This window comes from Symphodus melops, assembly GCF_947650265.1.
Source record: "Symphodus melops genome assembly, chromosome: 4".
Classification (NCBI taxonomy): domain Eukaryota; kingdom Metazoa; phylum Chordata; class Actinopteri; order Labriformes; family Labridae; genus Symphodus; species Symphodus melops.
Window position 1 is genome coordinate 26,255,859 of NC_136694.1, and position 16,108 is coordinate 26,271,966.

The 16,108-nt window shown below is 41.3% G+C and overlaps 2 protein-coding genes across 3 annotated transcripts in view; one reads left to right on the forward strand and one right to left on the reverse strand.

The window, feature by feature from the left end:
• The window catches only part of anks1ab (ankyrin repeat and sterile alpha motif domain containing 1Ab), a 44,054-nt gene extending 41,444 nt beyond the window's left edge, over positions 1-2,610 (forward strand). For both annotated transcript variants that reach the window (XM_079341844.1, XM_079341845.1), the window contains one exon: positions 194-2,610. In XM_079341844.1, the coding sequence (XP_079197970.1) occupies positions 194-227 (34 nt within the window). In that variant the 3' untranslated portion in view covers positions 228-2,610. The remainder of the gene's footprint in view (positions 1-193) is intronic.
• LOC306822685 (T-complex protein 11 homolog) lies at positions 109-15,760 on the reverse strand. The gene is made up of 10 exons (XM_079341856.1): positions 15,492-15,760; positions 14,652-14,726; positions 14,398-14,527; positions 14,157-14,277; positions 12,262-12,482; positions 10,729-10,865; positions 9,128-9,309; positions 7,950-8,131; positions 7,317-7,489; positions 109-5,976 (listed from the first exon to the last, which is right to left on the reverse strand). The coding sequence occupies exons 2-10, from the start codon at positions 14,722-14,724 to the stop codon at positions 5,744-5,746; spliced, it is 1,452 nt and encodes a 483-aa protein (XP_079197982.1). The 5' UTR covers positions 14,725-14,726; positions 15,492-15,760; the 3' UTR covers positions 109-5,743.
• Between the last annotated feature and the right edge of the window lie 348 nt (positions 15,761-16,108).

A 16,108-nucleotide genomic window follows, 5' to 3' on the forward strand; every position in this document is an offset into this window, starting at 1 on the left:
AGTTTCATAACTTTTCTTTTAACAGACACTCCAGATACCAAGTCTTTAAAATAAAAGAATGATTACTTTTAGTTATTTTTCAATATAATTTCTTTTTTTTAAAATTTGATTTAATTTAATGAATGATTTGATTGTTTGGTTGTTTTGCCTCAAGACAGTTATATATTTATTTTTTTCCTTTCTCCATCTTTAGCCTGTCCTGTCTTACCAGGCATCTACCACTGTGAGGCACTATGAGGAGGCTGCTTTGCTAGCATGGGATGCAAGAACGGACAATTAATCAATGAAAGATAAAAAAACAGCAACATGCAGCAAAACAACCTGTTTTTTTTTTTCTACTCATTTGTACAGTAGTCATATTACAACCCGGTGGATTGATCATGAATCCATCACCGATGTCTGAACTCAAATGGACCAAGAACTTGAACCCTTGTACACACACAGGAGGACAACTTTACCACACTTTACAGAGGACGACAGCCTTACTTTATTTCGGGTTATCTATAATCAACTTAAGCCCCAAATCTTCCTGAATATCACACCCGCCACAACCCAACAACTGCACGCCAACCCCCTCGCTTCTAGAAGAAAAAAAGAAAACAAAAAAAAGACGACACTGCTGATTTCCTGGTGTTTTTGAATGACTGTGACTCGCTGTGTTGGGACGGTGATCTATTGAGGGTACAGTTTTGTCCAGATGAGAGTCTTTGCCCTGGCCTTGTTCTGCAGTCTCTCAGCATTCATGGTAGCAATGAGAGACTCCAAATAATCACAGCATCTTTTTGTCAATTAAAAAAAACAAAAAACAATCACTGTGTTAAAACATGGCACTATCCCTTTGAATAGCTTTTTCCTTTCTTGCCGTGCAAATGGTGCACTTTGTGATGCTTTTTGATAGACCGGGTCTGACTGAGATACTTCGGGGGAAGCGTGACTAAAAGAGGATCGTAAAGTATCCGGATATTGAGGCAAAAAATAAAGAAATAAATAATAATAAAAAGAAGATAAAAGCCAAAAGACAAAGACAACACAAGCGTATTGAGTGTACCCACATTGGTTGCACATTTCACAATTTATTTATCCAAACAAAAAACATCATCGCACAATTTCATTTGACTCGACGGCTGCATTAATGAGCCTGGAGCACAATTTGGCGCATGTTTCCCAACATAGCATCTTATTATCATGATTACATGGGTAGGTATCCATGCTGTTTCACACCAATTCCAGAAGATTAGGTTCAGTACATGCAAAAGTATGTCACTCGAGGACAAACGGCACTGAAACGATTTTAATGGCACTACATTAAAAAGGAGCCAAATCCAAGGCGCTGCTCTGGTGTCATGTTAATGAGAATGGATTTGTTATGCCGAGAACACCTTTCTCCCCCCACCCCCGTTTAAAAAAAAGAAAAAAAAATCCTCACTGCACTGTGACTCAAAAATGCTCGTTGTGGAGTCGACACGAATCTGTGGGTTCCCCCCCCCCCCCCTGTGCACTACCTGCTGTGCGTGCTGTATGCTTTGTTCCTTGTCTGTCCTCATGGGAGTTTGGACTGTTAACATCACTGTCCGCTGTCCTTGTTTTTTCATGTGTGCTGCAGGAGAAGGGAGGCATTGAGCTCCTGTGTGGCTGCAGACTGACTGTTAAAAAGATGTAGCTGGTCTGTGTGTGGTACCGTGGCTGTGTCTTTGCCACCTTGTTCTGACTGTTAACTGTTAGCTTCCACTGATGATGCATGATGGCAGTGTTTCTTTGTGTTTTGTACCCTTTGATGCACTCGGCCTGAGCAGTCTTTGTATGTACCGTAGCAGTGTCTCGTCTCTCTTCACTCATCTGCCATTTGCTTTTTATGTTCCCTCACAAAAAAAAAAAAAAATACAGCATTTCATCCTCATCCCTTCCACGTCTCCATTTGCCTTCATTCCTCCAACATTTTGTCACGTATGTTCTTCCATTTTGTGTGTCACCAAGACAACCTGCTCTAGTATGGATGCATAATGTAAAAGCATTACACTTTAATGAGCAGCAGCTATTTAAAGCAAGTTTTGGTGGCATGTTATGGCTGTGCATGCACCGGTCTTTTTTAACATTGGTGTTTTCCTTGTGTAGCTCACCCCAGCGTTCAAGTTTCCGGATACCAAGCTGTGAGTTGAAGGGGAGCAGCCGATGCGAGTGTGTTTTGCGTGTGTTCAGTTAGTGGGCAGAGCAGTGGAAAAGAGATAAAAGGGAGAGGAAAATGAGAGGTAAGCCTTATGCAACACGCAGGGCCAAACCAGCGCTACACTGACATTTTAGATCTCACTCTGTAAATCCCCTTCGCTCCTCCACTGCCCCCTGATACGACTCCCAACACACAGACAAAAGGTAAACCTGTTGTCCCACATCACTGGCTAAGCAGGACCTGTGTATCACTCCTGTCTTTAGAGAGGTCAGTCTGAAAGGATCAGTCTATTTCCTGGCCTCTAAGTGACTTTCTGATCTTGTCATGTAGGTACTGTAATGTTTAGAGCACTGTAGACCATTTATGATATAGACCATTACTGAGCATTTCTATTGATTCAGGTCTATTGGAGACAGAAACTGGGAATTATTTAAGGAGATGAGATGTCGAGGAAAAACAGAAGGAACTGTACCAGCATACAATGCTCCGCCCATGTTTGTGGACAGAGTATGGTTTGTCAAAGAAAATGTGATACTGTTTCAAATTTCAAAGCAATATTATATTAATGAAATTAAATAATACAATGACAAAAGAAATCCCTGTCAAGTCTGTTGTCAATTTTTAGGGTTTTTTTTTATGATCGAGTAAACAAACACGGAGAGAAACTTTGCACCAGCTGTTCAGATTGTAAAGTGACAAATGTAACACCAGGCTAATTACTGTACAATTATACTTTGAGTGTTTCCCCTGCTATGGAGATTAGTGGGTGGTTCAACTTCTAATCTCAACAAACGCCCTGGTTTGTGATTATCGTGTTCTATTAAATTCAAGTCACAGAGCTAAGCATCCCATTTTCTTAAGTGCCTGCTGATCTCGATCCCATAAAAGTCCTCTGTCATTTTGATGCTAAATACTTGGGTGTGCTGCATGATTAAAAAAAGATGTACGGCTCGTTTCCCCAAGATGTGACTCCTCCGAACAAATCCCAACATGAAGCGGGAATCCACATAATCCTTGCTTGAATTGAAAGCATTTAAATGTGTTTCATTTGTTTATAATGATGTTTCCTTCGATTATTATACACTGCACAATAACACGACATGTACACTGAATGCTGCAGTAGACTTAACATGTTCTTCCTCGCGTGACTAGAGGAGTCAGAAAATCTTTAATGAAGAGGGAAGTGTTGCTGCAAGACCCGATGGGTTTCAAAAGATTGCGAGGCATTCATCTGAGACAATGCTTAACCCTGTGACTCCTGCAAGCTTCCTCATCCCTCTCCTGTGAGATGTAACAAAGTCAAAGTCCAAGGACAACAGCGATGGTTCAAATGTTTTAGTATATTTTAGTGTGCGTCTCACTATTGGAATTACACAACACTTTATATTGACAAGTATTTCATGTGTTTTCATGTCTTTAAAGCAACAATATGTAACTTTTCCTCCTTAAAACAAATGTTTCAAAGTTGATCTAATAGAACAATAACTTCACACAGGGAGAGTGGCGTACATCCCGTGTCATCTGAGTCGCCTGCTCTCAGCACGATGTAACTTTGGCAGCGGGCCGCGGTTCTTTAAAAGTGTGTAAAGCTTTAAAGCTGTAGATCACACACCGGACCTTCTGTTTCAAAGATGCCAGGTAGTTTGTGTCTGTACTGTTCGATACACTGAGGCGAAGAGACGTGGAGGACGAAGTAAAGATGTGAACAATAGTTAGAAACGCATTAACAGATTATAACCAAACACATTTTTAAGCATGGTTGCCGACTGATTACAATACTGCCCAGCAAGTATAGGCTCTATGATCTGTCTCACTGACAATGTGAAGGTGTACTACATCCTGAAGATACAGTATTATTCATAATAGATAGCAATGTTAGACCGTATCGCTATCAAGTTTAGCAGCTGTACCCGGTGCAGAAAGTCATCTAACTCAAGCTTTTACCGTGCAAAAGAAAATAAAAAGTTGTCTTTTTCTCTGTCAATCCTAAAGTTAGCCTTTTAAGTTTGGAACCGTCCCCTCTCAACTCACATTATAAGTTAGCCAACGTAGCCGCAGCCTGTAGACGTGGTGGTAATAGCTGGATACAATGCAATCAGTTTGCAAAATCGGACCACAAAAGTCAGATTTGCACAAAATCCGGTAATCTTTGGCTTCTCCCAACGCCACCCTCTGTTTGTCGGCACACGCACACAGCTTTATGTGTTTCATAATGGTGCAGTTGCATTTAAAAACCTTTGGAGGGCGCCAAACGAAGCGGACCGATCAGGATCCCTACGTAATGTTGCTTTAAGAAACAGAAATACGACAGATCACTGATGAAAACTGAAAGCTGTATAATTTATCATAATGAACATTTTGTCTGCCCAAGTTACATCATCTGTCTGTTTGATGCAATGTTTACCGTTCTTATCAATTTGTTCAGTTTGATTAAAATGGATATAAACACAACATAAATAAAAAGTCTGTGAACTGATTTTAAGAATAGAAATTAAACCAAACAAAAGTCAGGAATGAATTGAAAGAACAAAACATCCAATCTCTCCTTTCAAAGTTTGAGCTTTCATTTTATAGTAATCACACTCACAGGAAATAAAGCCTCCTGTTGGTCGCACATCAAAGACTGAATTGTCTCTCTGTTAGATTGAATGTGTGTTATTGTTTTCAACTTTCTAGCCACTTTGTGAAACCTACAAGCAGGAAATGATGAGTTTTGAAAAAGAAGTGGATTCTCCAGTTAACCAGGCTTTCCATATGTCTCCTTAACTATCACAATTTTTTAAAGTTAATTCTCTTTACCGTCCATTTTGGTTTTTTTACATCACACTTACATCCTGGTCTCAGCACTGCTGAAGAGAAAACTTTTAGTCTGCTTCCTTTTATTGTAAACTCAGTCTGTTAAATGTTAAAACCTCAGCTAACTCGCAGGATAGTCATACTTTTATTCTATTAGTTTTGTCCTGAATATTTAACACCCCCCCACTAATTTCTACCATATCAGGGGAAACACTGAGTATATTTTTGGTTTATAAGCAAAGGTGTGTAAAGAAAGACTGAAAAGAGAACAAAGTGCATGCACACTGTCTTTGGTTAATTCGACAAAATAATCAGTGAACTTCAAACTAAGAAAAGACACCATCAAAAGAGAAGTCCTATTTACATCCTGTTAGCATCATCTTTGGTACTTTGGTGTTTTTTATCTTGAGATGAAGTCAACCGTTTGAAAACTAAAAAATGGAAAGTCAAAAAGCTTTCATGATCTACATCAGATTCCTGTAACAACTCTTAATGTTGTTTCTCATGAACACTTTACACTGTTTTCTGTCCAGGTCAAAACTGTCGCTCCTTTTGTTTCACACAGCCTTTTAAGTGTTCATGTGCTGCTCTTGATTCAGCATCTGCATCATGAGCTGCTTTGTTGAATAACTGAAAAAATATAATATACATATTTTCTGTGACTATAAATGTCTTTCTCTCAAACACGCCCACACACCGTATTTACACACTCCATGGCTAATGCTAGCCACCAAACTGCAGCTTATGTTTAGATCACCGGACGTTGTCTGGGTCACCCTCAGCTTAGCGCGAGTCCTCCGCGGTCTCGGCCTCTCCTGGTGGGAACAGCAGTTTCCTGAGGATGGGTGCAAAGAAGGGACCAAAGACCGTTCTGTTGAAGTGGACGATTCGCCCAAAGGCCGTCCCCAGCTCGGCTAACTCAGCGCTCACTAGCCTGAGGGAAGCAGGCAGCTCTGGACTCCTCTTAGCTGGGCCGCCCTGCAGCATGGCCTGGAGGAAGCCCTGTACCCTTTCTCCTGTTTGATCAAGAAGAGGAGGGAGGGAGGGAGAGAGAGAGAGAGAGAGAGAGAGAGAGAGAGAGAGAGAGAGAGAGTCAGCTCTCTGAAGCAGCACACATTTCATTTCAACATGTAGACAAAGATAAACTAAACTAAATGACATGATAAATGTTTCACCTGCTGAGTGGAGTTTGTGCATCTCTTACATTTTGTAAAGGGACAACCATTACTTCATCAACATAATTAGGTTGTGAAGGGTTTTATAGCACTTTTCTAGTCTCCTGCCTCCTCACAGGTCACACCTACACATTCACACACTGACTGCTGTGTGAAGTTTGAACTAATCCCATTCATACACCGCCAGCGACGAAGCAGTGGAAGCAACTTGGAGTTACTGTAAGTGTCTTGCCCAAGGACACATGGGAAATGTGGCTGCAGGAGCTGGGAATCGAACCCTGAACTTCCAGTTGAGAGACGACTGACTCTACCACAGACGCAGCTGCCAATAAAAACCCTAAAAAGACTGAGTTCTCTTAAAACAGCACCAACCTGGGATCATCTATCTACACTTAAATATTCAGCAACAAGAACTCTTGAAGTGGAGTGTTTCAATCAATCAGTTCACATAAATATATTCTCTCTAGTTTGACATTTAATAAATCGTTGGATTAGTTTTTAAAGTGAAAAAAAAATGGATGTGTGGATCCAGCTCACTAAATATGCATTTGTTTTTTCTCCTTCTCATAACCAGAATCTATATTACTAAGTAGGTTTACTTATATAAATGACTGATCTTTGTGTTTTTGTGAAAGTACAATGAACACAGAAAAAGAGTAAAAAAAAAAAAAAAGAGAAGAAGAAGAGAGCAGTCAGTAGAGTCAGAGGAGTTAGATAATAATAATAAATAATCAGATCAAACGTCACGATGGTGATTTGATTGGAGGTTCATTTGGGGTCGAGGAAACAACCAGCACAACCCAACCACGTCACTTTGTCCTCAAGAAAAAAGCCACAAAACATCTTTGACTACTTTTCAAATGATGTTTTAGACATTTAGATCATTTAAATAAATGGGCAGATAAATCTGAGAAAAAAAAAAAACACTGATTGGGAGATTCTTCTGTCAATGAAATGGCTCCTGTTACTGATATCTTCTGACAGGTAATAATATTCGTCACTCTCTATCAGAATTAGTTTTAAACAGCTCTTTTTCCTTTAGTCTGATGTATCATAATTTTCTTATCAACACATCAAATAAAGCAGAGCGATAAAATGATCATCAGGTACTTCGAAATACAGATGTCACGTATGGATTTGTCCTTATTTGGTCCTCTTTTTTGTAGCTCTCTCGGGCTGACCTATGAGTGTGCGGACAGGGTTGTTGTGCTTCCACAGCTCTGATATTTGTCCTCTCAGCAGATCCAGGCTCTCCTGGGGCAGCGCTGCTCCTCCCTGGCCGCTCACAGCTTCCCTCATCTGCTGCAGTACGACATCCCCGATCCCCAGCAATGCAGCCTTCAGGTCAGCCTCCCTGCAGCGGCAGAAACCAGCGTCAGACAAATCACCAGCAGGCTTCATTAGATGTGTATCAGGTCGCAGGGCTGGGAGAGGATCCATTTATAAGTACTGTCGAGCAAAGGGACTCGGGGAAGTCAATAAATGAGGGTCTTTAGCAGCATCGCGGTCTCAACGGAGACTTGGATTAAATTAAATGACATTTTAATAAAGGTGATTAAAGGACAAATAGCCTGTGCTACTTTTTATTGCAGCTTGGACCAGAGTGTGAGCATGCTTTGAATATCACAAGCTGCTGCTGCCGCTCCACATTTCTCCTCTAATCATGACGGGTCTTCTCTCGAACAGAAAGAATGAGGTTAGCTGCATCAGTCTTGACAAGCTAGTTGCCTGCTGTCACCTCCATTGGTTTCCTTCTCATAAAATACCTGTTCTCCACGACAGCCAGAACAAGCATCACCAACTCCTCCTCTTACCTGGTGTGACTGCCCTCCAGCAGGGCAGCGATGGCGGGCCTGAGTTTACCTACAAACCCCTGCAGGGAGAACACAGAGCCTCCACAATGAGCGCCGGTCAGGAGCAGCACCGAAGCCTCCAAGACCAACATCTGTAGCTGCTGTCCCAGAGCGTCCAGGCGAGAGCGGTCCATCAGGGCAGTCTGTGCCGGGGAGGAAACAGTTCAAACAGATCCATTTATCCAAAGATATAAACTAGATTAATGAAACAGTCTTGGACACACAGATTCACCTGTTAGCTTAAAGTCATGGTTTAAATCTAGCAGCTGAAGGGATAGACGTGGCTGAAGTTGTTTCAGGCTAAAGCAGATTGTTTACAATGAGAGAAATAAGAAGAAGAAATCATTTAAAACAACACAGCTCATAAATCAACAGCTGAGATTTTTAGCTCAATGATGGAGATATTAGAGCTCCACAGATGAATCTGTGTGTTTTACAACAGTGGCTCCCAAAGTGTTGTGAGGATTCTTCCAAAAGAAAGTTGCTTATTAGACTCCTTATTGAGAAAATGACTCATGTTTTACTTCTGGCATTTCTTACAATACATAACGAAAATAGAATGACTTTTTTTCTGTCTAATGCTGAATGTCTTTGAATAGGTCTGTTAGTGTGCCGGCTGTTTTAATCACGCCCAAATTGAAAACTTCAATATATAATCGAATTTAAAAATGAAAAGAACACTCAGATGTGGAAATTAATATTCGGGGGAAAACATAATACTATCCTCATAATGACGTTTATTTAATTACTACAGGTGCAGGAGATTCTTTAACTTTAGATCAATATGAAAACATTACTAAACGTTAAGTATCATAAATATAAATGGATATAGTATAAGTTTGATATTTGAGTGTGCGTCTTTGAGATCATTTCCAGTGAACACATTAGGATCATGTTGGGCGATGTTGATGAAGGGGTGTTTGATTCAACCTGACAGGGCTGCGTGGCTGCATCAGATAAAAAAAAAAGGTTGTGAGCCTGTGATCTACAACGCCACATGAGCTCTAATGTGGTGTCACATGCTTTAACATGCGGCAGGGTGAGGAGGAGTGTGTCGGGAAGGCTGATAAATTCCCCCCTAATCAATAAAATATCACTCCGATGAAAAAGGCAGACAGCTGTGTGACATAATTGTTGACCTCGGGATATTTCTGGTCGTGTTGGTCCCAGTGAAGCAGACGCATGTAGGCCCTGGTGAGGACAGCAGTGGGGCTGACAGGACCTCTGCTGTCAGGAGCGGGAGAGTCAGACTGAGCTCTGACGGCCATCGCCTCCTCTGACGCTGCTGCCTGGAGCCAAGCGCTGGTGTAGTCCAGAGAGGCTGGAGAAAAACAAAAACAACGGCATGTAAGTGAACCAAACCCTCAACAGGTACACGAGTCACAGGCACTTACACCTCATCAAGGTTAAGTACTTATTGCAACATACAGACGAGGTGTTTCTTGTTCAGTTCTAAAAAAAAATCTGGTTTAAGTCTTTTTTTTATTCGACAGATTTAAAACTTAAACTAGTGATATTGTGTTTGCAGCAACAAAAGCCCTGAAGTCGTGCGTTGTACACTGAGGCAGGACATCTGATCCCAGCCCGATCAGCTGCTCCCGACCCCTCGGATGATTTTCTGGCACGTTTGATATTTTTGGTTGTACCACTGCACACACGCACGCACAGTGAGTGCAGAGCCACAAGCCGATTCCCCCCGACTTCAGGGCTTCTTCCCTGATTGTGTCTGAGCAAAAAAAGTGACACACCGAATCACCATGGCAACAACAGGCATGCCTGTTCAATGTGTCTTCCCCCTCCTATCATGACAGAAATAAGTGCAGACCTCAAAGTGACACCTATTGAATAGGTGTAATCAATGAGCTAGTTGACTGGTGTTTATGAGGGATGCTGGAGTGTGTGTGAGTGTGTGTATTGGAGCCAACTGAAACACACATCCGACCTCAACCTCCATCTGGGGGAGTTTTCCGTTGATAAATGTGAATTCTCTGTTCTGATTTGACTCGCACAGCGTGAGCTCTCAGGTCGGACACGACAGTCGAGTCGTGCAGTGCGAACACATGAATCGTGAGTTTTGGTCGTGCATTGTAAACCATTCGGTCGCCGCAGATCTTGTTTTACTCAGCTCAGCCTATAAATAATTCCTGATTGGTTTTCGTAAACCTTGACGTATTTATCTGATAACTTGAGGGTAACAATGCTGCTTTTCTTGTGATGAGATGTTTTCTTGAGATCTCGAGGTCAAAGCGTTAACTCATTATCTCCCAAAAACCATCCTTCTTACTGAAGCTCAAGACAACGACGTAAATAAGTCAAGATCCCTAAGAAAAAAGCTTTCTACCACAGGAAAACAGGGACAAATAAATAGCATGGATGCATGTCCTCTTGGGGCTTTTATATGAAGCACATTTGCTTCACTCTTCAAAGAGGAAAATATGCTTTTAATAAATTTGCTGACCAATCCTTGGGGATAAAATAAACTGGATATTTAGTATCAGGGCTAACATAACGGTGTCAGCAGCACTGAGGCTCCTGTCACTCTGCCAGCTGCACTCAGATAGAATAAGGTTCACTGATTGGCTGTCATGTTCTTCACCTAATCTATGAAACGCTGAGAAATGGCAGGCTCCTGCTTTACAACGTCAAGGGTCAAACTCACTTTAATTGAAAAGTGAAATATGCCACAGCCATATATTTCACTGCCAGAAAGTCACCTTGGTCATCCATCACTCGTCCTTACCTGACGGCTGGTCCAGAATCTGCTGGAACTTGGTCCTCTCGTACTGCACAGCCTGCTGCAGGAGGTGAGGCCTCAGGCTCTGGATGGTGAAGTTCACCATGTCCATCTTCATCAGACCCAAGACACGGAAGATCTCCCTGAGCGACACGCAGGAGGAATATGTGAGCACACTGGTGTAAGTTACAGAACAATGTTTCAACCAAAGAAAGCATTGTTAAGTCATACCCAATCCTGAAAAACAGAAGAAGCACTTTACAGAAAGCAGAGGAAGAGGAACAGTGGGAGAGAGGAAACCATACGTAAAGTAAAGAATCACTTATTTAGCTTCAAAGTAAAGGTACCCGCAGTTATGGATGAATAAAGTCAAGCTGACAGGCTTCCTTTAATTACTCATGTCGGATATTTTTACTGGTCACCCCTGAATGCGAGCCAGCTTTAGCTCCAGTTTGCGCCTCATTTACAAACTAAAAGATGAGTCTCAGTGGAAAAATGAGTCGGATTTTTCAGAAAGCCTAGCGGTTGTTTAATGCATCTTAAAGATTTCTAATCATCTGCATGGTTAGTATGATGTATGCTTCACAGTGAAAACAGTCATTAACCCATCCACACAACTGTTTCCTCTTTCCAGTCAAGTCTGAGGGGAGAGCATGTTGGCTGCTTGCTGTTCTATTCAGGTACCTGTGAGGCTAACCAACACTTTGAAACTCCACAAAAAAGCTTCAACTACAAAACGTCGACACCATCCAGCGGCCCTGAACCGCTGATTTAACCACAGTATCGATCTCAATCTTTATTTGTATAGAATCAATTCATAACAAGCAGAACAGGCACTTTACAAAAAACAGGTAAAGGACTGTACGAGTATGTCCTCTGACAAGGCTCACAGCCAATCATAGTTTAGGATTCCGGGCTGGCACCTGAGGTGACTCGAGAGGGAGGCCCCCCCCATCCCCCATGGACACGCCCCCAACCACATGATGCTTTTGTTAGATTAGATTACTCACATCTTTTTTCACTCACCCATAACGTACCAAAGGATCACATTTAAACTGTGATCTGGTCCAATGAAATATATTTGTCGAAGGTCATGTGATGCTACAAACACGCCATGCTTCCAGTCGATTCTGGGATATTTAATTTATTTTACAGGTGTAGTAGTGTTTTGACATTCAAACTGGTTGTATTCCAGTCCAGATCTTAAGTTAAGAATGTTTCATTATTAAATGCTGTCAAGAAAATTACAGCAGAAAGTTGTGTTCAAACACTGTGTTCGTTTTAAAGATCGCTGGTTGATTATCTTCTTCTCCGTTGACCCTGCTGCACTGGCAGCTGATGTAAAATGTCAAACTTTATTACGGGCAGTTATTGATCTGAAGGTCAGAAAGTCAGCTGTTATGAGTGAAGACTTGTATTTAAAATCGGAGGGTGTGATGCCTGGGATTAAAAAGAGACCGCACAACCACCATAACGTGTGGATATATAGATTTTCTAAACACAGGTATTCTGAATGTTGACGTGAAGCCGGCCCCTCACCTCAGGAGCTCCACAGGGTCCCGTAGGTCCCTGAGCGCTCGGATGTGTGGGTCACGTACAGGTGCACAGAAAGAGGCCATGGTGTCGATGATGTATGCAGACAGTCTGGGGAGATCCAGAGCGCCATGATCCACCTGCTGGCGGATCAGGTCCATGTCCAGAACCTCTTCCAGCTGAGACCTCAGTCTGACGTGAGCCGGCAGCAGCAGGGACTGAAGCATCTGGAAACACATGCGGGGCTGCTTTTAGTGTCCGCAACACACTGAACGTGTCTGTTTATCCTTCAAGGCTCATGTTGTTAAGAGCATCAGTGCTGTGGATTATAACAAGGTACAATATTTCCCTCTCAACACCAAAAACAGATTATATATCTCAGTTAATCCCATGAATGTAATCCATAATAAATCTAATATAATATATCCCTGGTAGAGCTTAACTGATTAATCAGCAGGCTGCTGCAGTGATTTGATTTGTTATGCTTAAGGGGGATAGTCTTGTGTTTCTGTACATGCATCCCACACACAGTTCTCATTAAACATGTGTTCATACGGAGGCTGCTTGATAAGTATACAGATTCATAACTGATGCTTTTCACTGAACTATGATTCTGTATCAACGCAAGAAGCCAATCATTGTCACACGGAGAAGAACGGCTCACACCGTCTACACTTGTGTGTGTTTTTTCTTTTTGTTTTTGCCAAGAGTTAAAAGAGACGATTGACACTGAAGTCCTTTAGTCATTGTGAGGTTGCCAGGCAACCAGTGGACATTCCAGGAAGTAACAAAGCCTGACCGTGATAAAGCATTAGTCTAAATGAGCATCATCCTATTTTGAGTCTCACATTAATAACTGCAGCATGAGCAGTAGGGCTGTGAATATAATCCAGTTTTAATTTCAGTGTGGTCTTCCCACGATCATGAGAAGAAGAGAATCGTGACTGGAGGTTTATTGTGCGCTCGTTTTGAACGTAGGTTTTGTGTGTATTGTTATATTTCATCCACAAGAGGAGCACATCAGCATTTCCTTAAAACAGTTTATTTATGTTCATATATGTATTTATTATTACAAATGTACATTTTTTATAGATGTACATTAGTGCTCGTTTTCCAGTGTTCTGAACGTTCAAGCGTTGAGTGTCTGAGTTGGATAATTACACGCGATCCAGACGTTTCAAAGTAATCGTGTTTCATTTTAAAATATCTGTGATATTTTGTGGAAATGGAGCAGCCCTTAGTAAGCAGGTCACTTTGAGTGTTTGGAGTGCGTGCTCTCAATGATGATGAATTCTAACTTTTAGCGGTAATCACAAAGCTTCATCGCCGACATTTGTGGAAGCTTGCACAAGCAAGTAAACAAACAGGAGGAAGAAACGAGAGGAATTACAAATAAAAAGAAGAAGGAAACAAAACACTAGACTTGAGATTTGGTGCCGTGGTTTCGAATAATTATGAAGAGCTAAGAGAACTAGCTGCTTCTGCTACCTTTCGTCGTGCTGCAGGGACACACGGTCATCGAAACAGGGAGCAGGAGCTGATGATCAAACCCCCAACCTTCTGGTTTAGAGACGACTGCCTCGACCACTGAGCCACAGCCACTCTGGCAATAAAACTCTTTCAAAAATATTTCATATTTATTTCCAAGTTCGAACAGATTGCTCTAATAAGGTCCGAAATCACGGATATTCCTCCTGTGCGAGGATGACTGCGTTCATGCCTATGTTTCGTTTGTTTATATTTTGTTAGGATCCCCATTAGCTGTACATGAGAGCTCAGCTATTCTTCCTGGGGTCCACATTAAAAAAAAAAAAAATTATGCTAATCTATAACTATAAGTCTATGAATGTCATCAGAGAACTGAGTAGAGCCTTTTAACGCTTAATACCATCAAAACTCACATTCTTGACTTCTTGGAGCAGAACGACGGCGTGGCTGTAGTTTGGAGGATCAGTGTTCAGCTGCTCTTGAAGACTGTCCCAAAACGCCCGGTGAACAATCTCTGTCACTCTGCCCTCCAGGCTACACAAGAAAAAAAAAACGGATCAGAAGAACAGCTCAAAGACATTAAAACTCTCAATTTATTTTTGGAAACAAGATCAACGCAGGTCACTCAGGCTGGGATGGAGGGTGTTTTCTTGCCTGTCTGGAGGAGGGCTCTTGGGTTTCAAGCAGAAGTCTCTGTTCACCACTATCTCGTGTGCGAGGCTCAGGTTGGAGACACAATTTTCCAGCTCCATCAGACTGGATAATGAGGCGGTGGGTGGGCTCCCTGACACCACAGACAGGACACACACACCCACAGATAATTAAAACTGCCACCGTGGTAATAATTCAATTACTGATGCTCCCTGAACGTGCCTGAAAACAATAAGCCCCGTCGTAAAGTGTCTTACCCGTAGGAGAGTCAAGTTTCTCCAGACAGGGAAGGTCAGCAGGGGAATTATCATCATCCCTTTGATTCTGCATTTCTGCAACAACGTAGACGTTTAAATGACTCAGTCAAAAATCAACCCAACATAGCTTGTAGAGATCCAAATCAGTGAAACATTGGGTACAGAAGAAAGAAAAATACAATAACGTGTCATTATCTTTGGATTAATCAATGACACAATAATGGGCTGTAAACCTGCAAAACATAAACAATGCAAATATGACACGTAATGGATACATGTAATGGATTTTAAAAAATACTATAAAATGTTGATTTGAAAGGAAAAACTTCAGTTTTGCTTATTAGGTTAGGAACCTTTTTGTAGCAGATTGTATCTGCAAAGCATGCTGGGAGAGAAGACTCAATACACTGTTTAAGACTGAACTGTAAAAGGAACATGCAAAATGTTTAACCACTGCAACTGAATTTCTGGTGTCTTAATAACTTAATAACACCATAGACTGCAATGAGGGTTGGGCACTGTTTGCATGACACAATAAATGCAATCAATCGATCAATAAATATGACAATGAGTAAAAGGCACCAACATTTAAAAAGCTTATTGCAGAATTGCCCATTATTTACCTTTTCTGAGTAATTTAATTTTGATTATCATGTGAACAGTTTTATCCTAACAAATAACACTGAGTTTATATTGACTTTTATTGATTTGTACAGTAAGTCAGTCACACTGAGAAAGTAAAGCTGTTTTGAGTAGTTTCTTTCCTCACCTGAAAAAACATTAAACAATATATAAGTATATCATTATGTCAGAAATGAATGAAAATTCAGTCTAACTTACTTGATGTTGATTTTTCGTTGATTTTGATTAAAAAAAAAAAAAATCAACCAAATAAAAAGGTGAAACTGTCCACTTCAAAACATTCAAATCTTAGGTTGTTAGTACGTTCAGGTAACAGTTGACGTATCAGCAGTTTAAAAATCCACGTACAGCAACATCGTCAACGTTTTAAATTTGAACCTGGACTAAACCATTGTCATTCAGATATGGGGGTAGTTTAAAATAAAATCCGACGCTTTAATCGTTGAAAAAAAACATGATCACATCAACTTAAACGACTGTACCTCTATTAACAGCAGAAAATAGATGTACAGAGTGATTTTTACTCGATTGTGCACTCAAGAATCAATAACAGACGACGGCTTGACTTGGTACGGTCCGTTGTTAAATGTAAACAGTGGGCGGGTCAGCCGTGTGTGCTGTCGCTGCTCTCCGCCCCTCTGACTGTACAAACAGCTGACACAATAAAAGCGTTTGAAACAAAACGCGTCCTACCTGTTCATTGTTTTAAATCTGAATTGAATCCGACTGGAAACAACGCAGAAAGCATCGGCTGTGTTCGCACGAGCGCCTCATTGTTTGAGATAAATAGCTGGAATATAAAATACCCGGATCTT

Bases quoted from the DNA above. Each gene is read 5' to 3' on its own strand.
- LOC306822685 (XM_079341856.1), bottom strand. From the start codon at position 14,724: ATGCAGAATCAAAGGGATGATGATAATTCCCCTGCTGACCTTCCCTGT. The intron at 14,528-14,651 runs GTAAGACACTTT...CTGTGGTGTCAG, and splicing joins GAAACTTGACTCTCCTACGG to GGAGCCCACCCACCGCCTCA. The intron at 14,278-14,397 runs GCAAGAAAACAC...TTTCTTGTGTAG, and splicing joins AAGAGCCCTCCTCCAGACAG to CCTGGAGGGCAGAGTGACAG.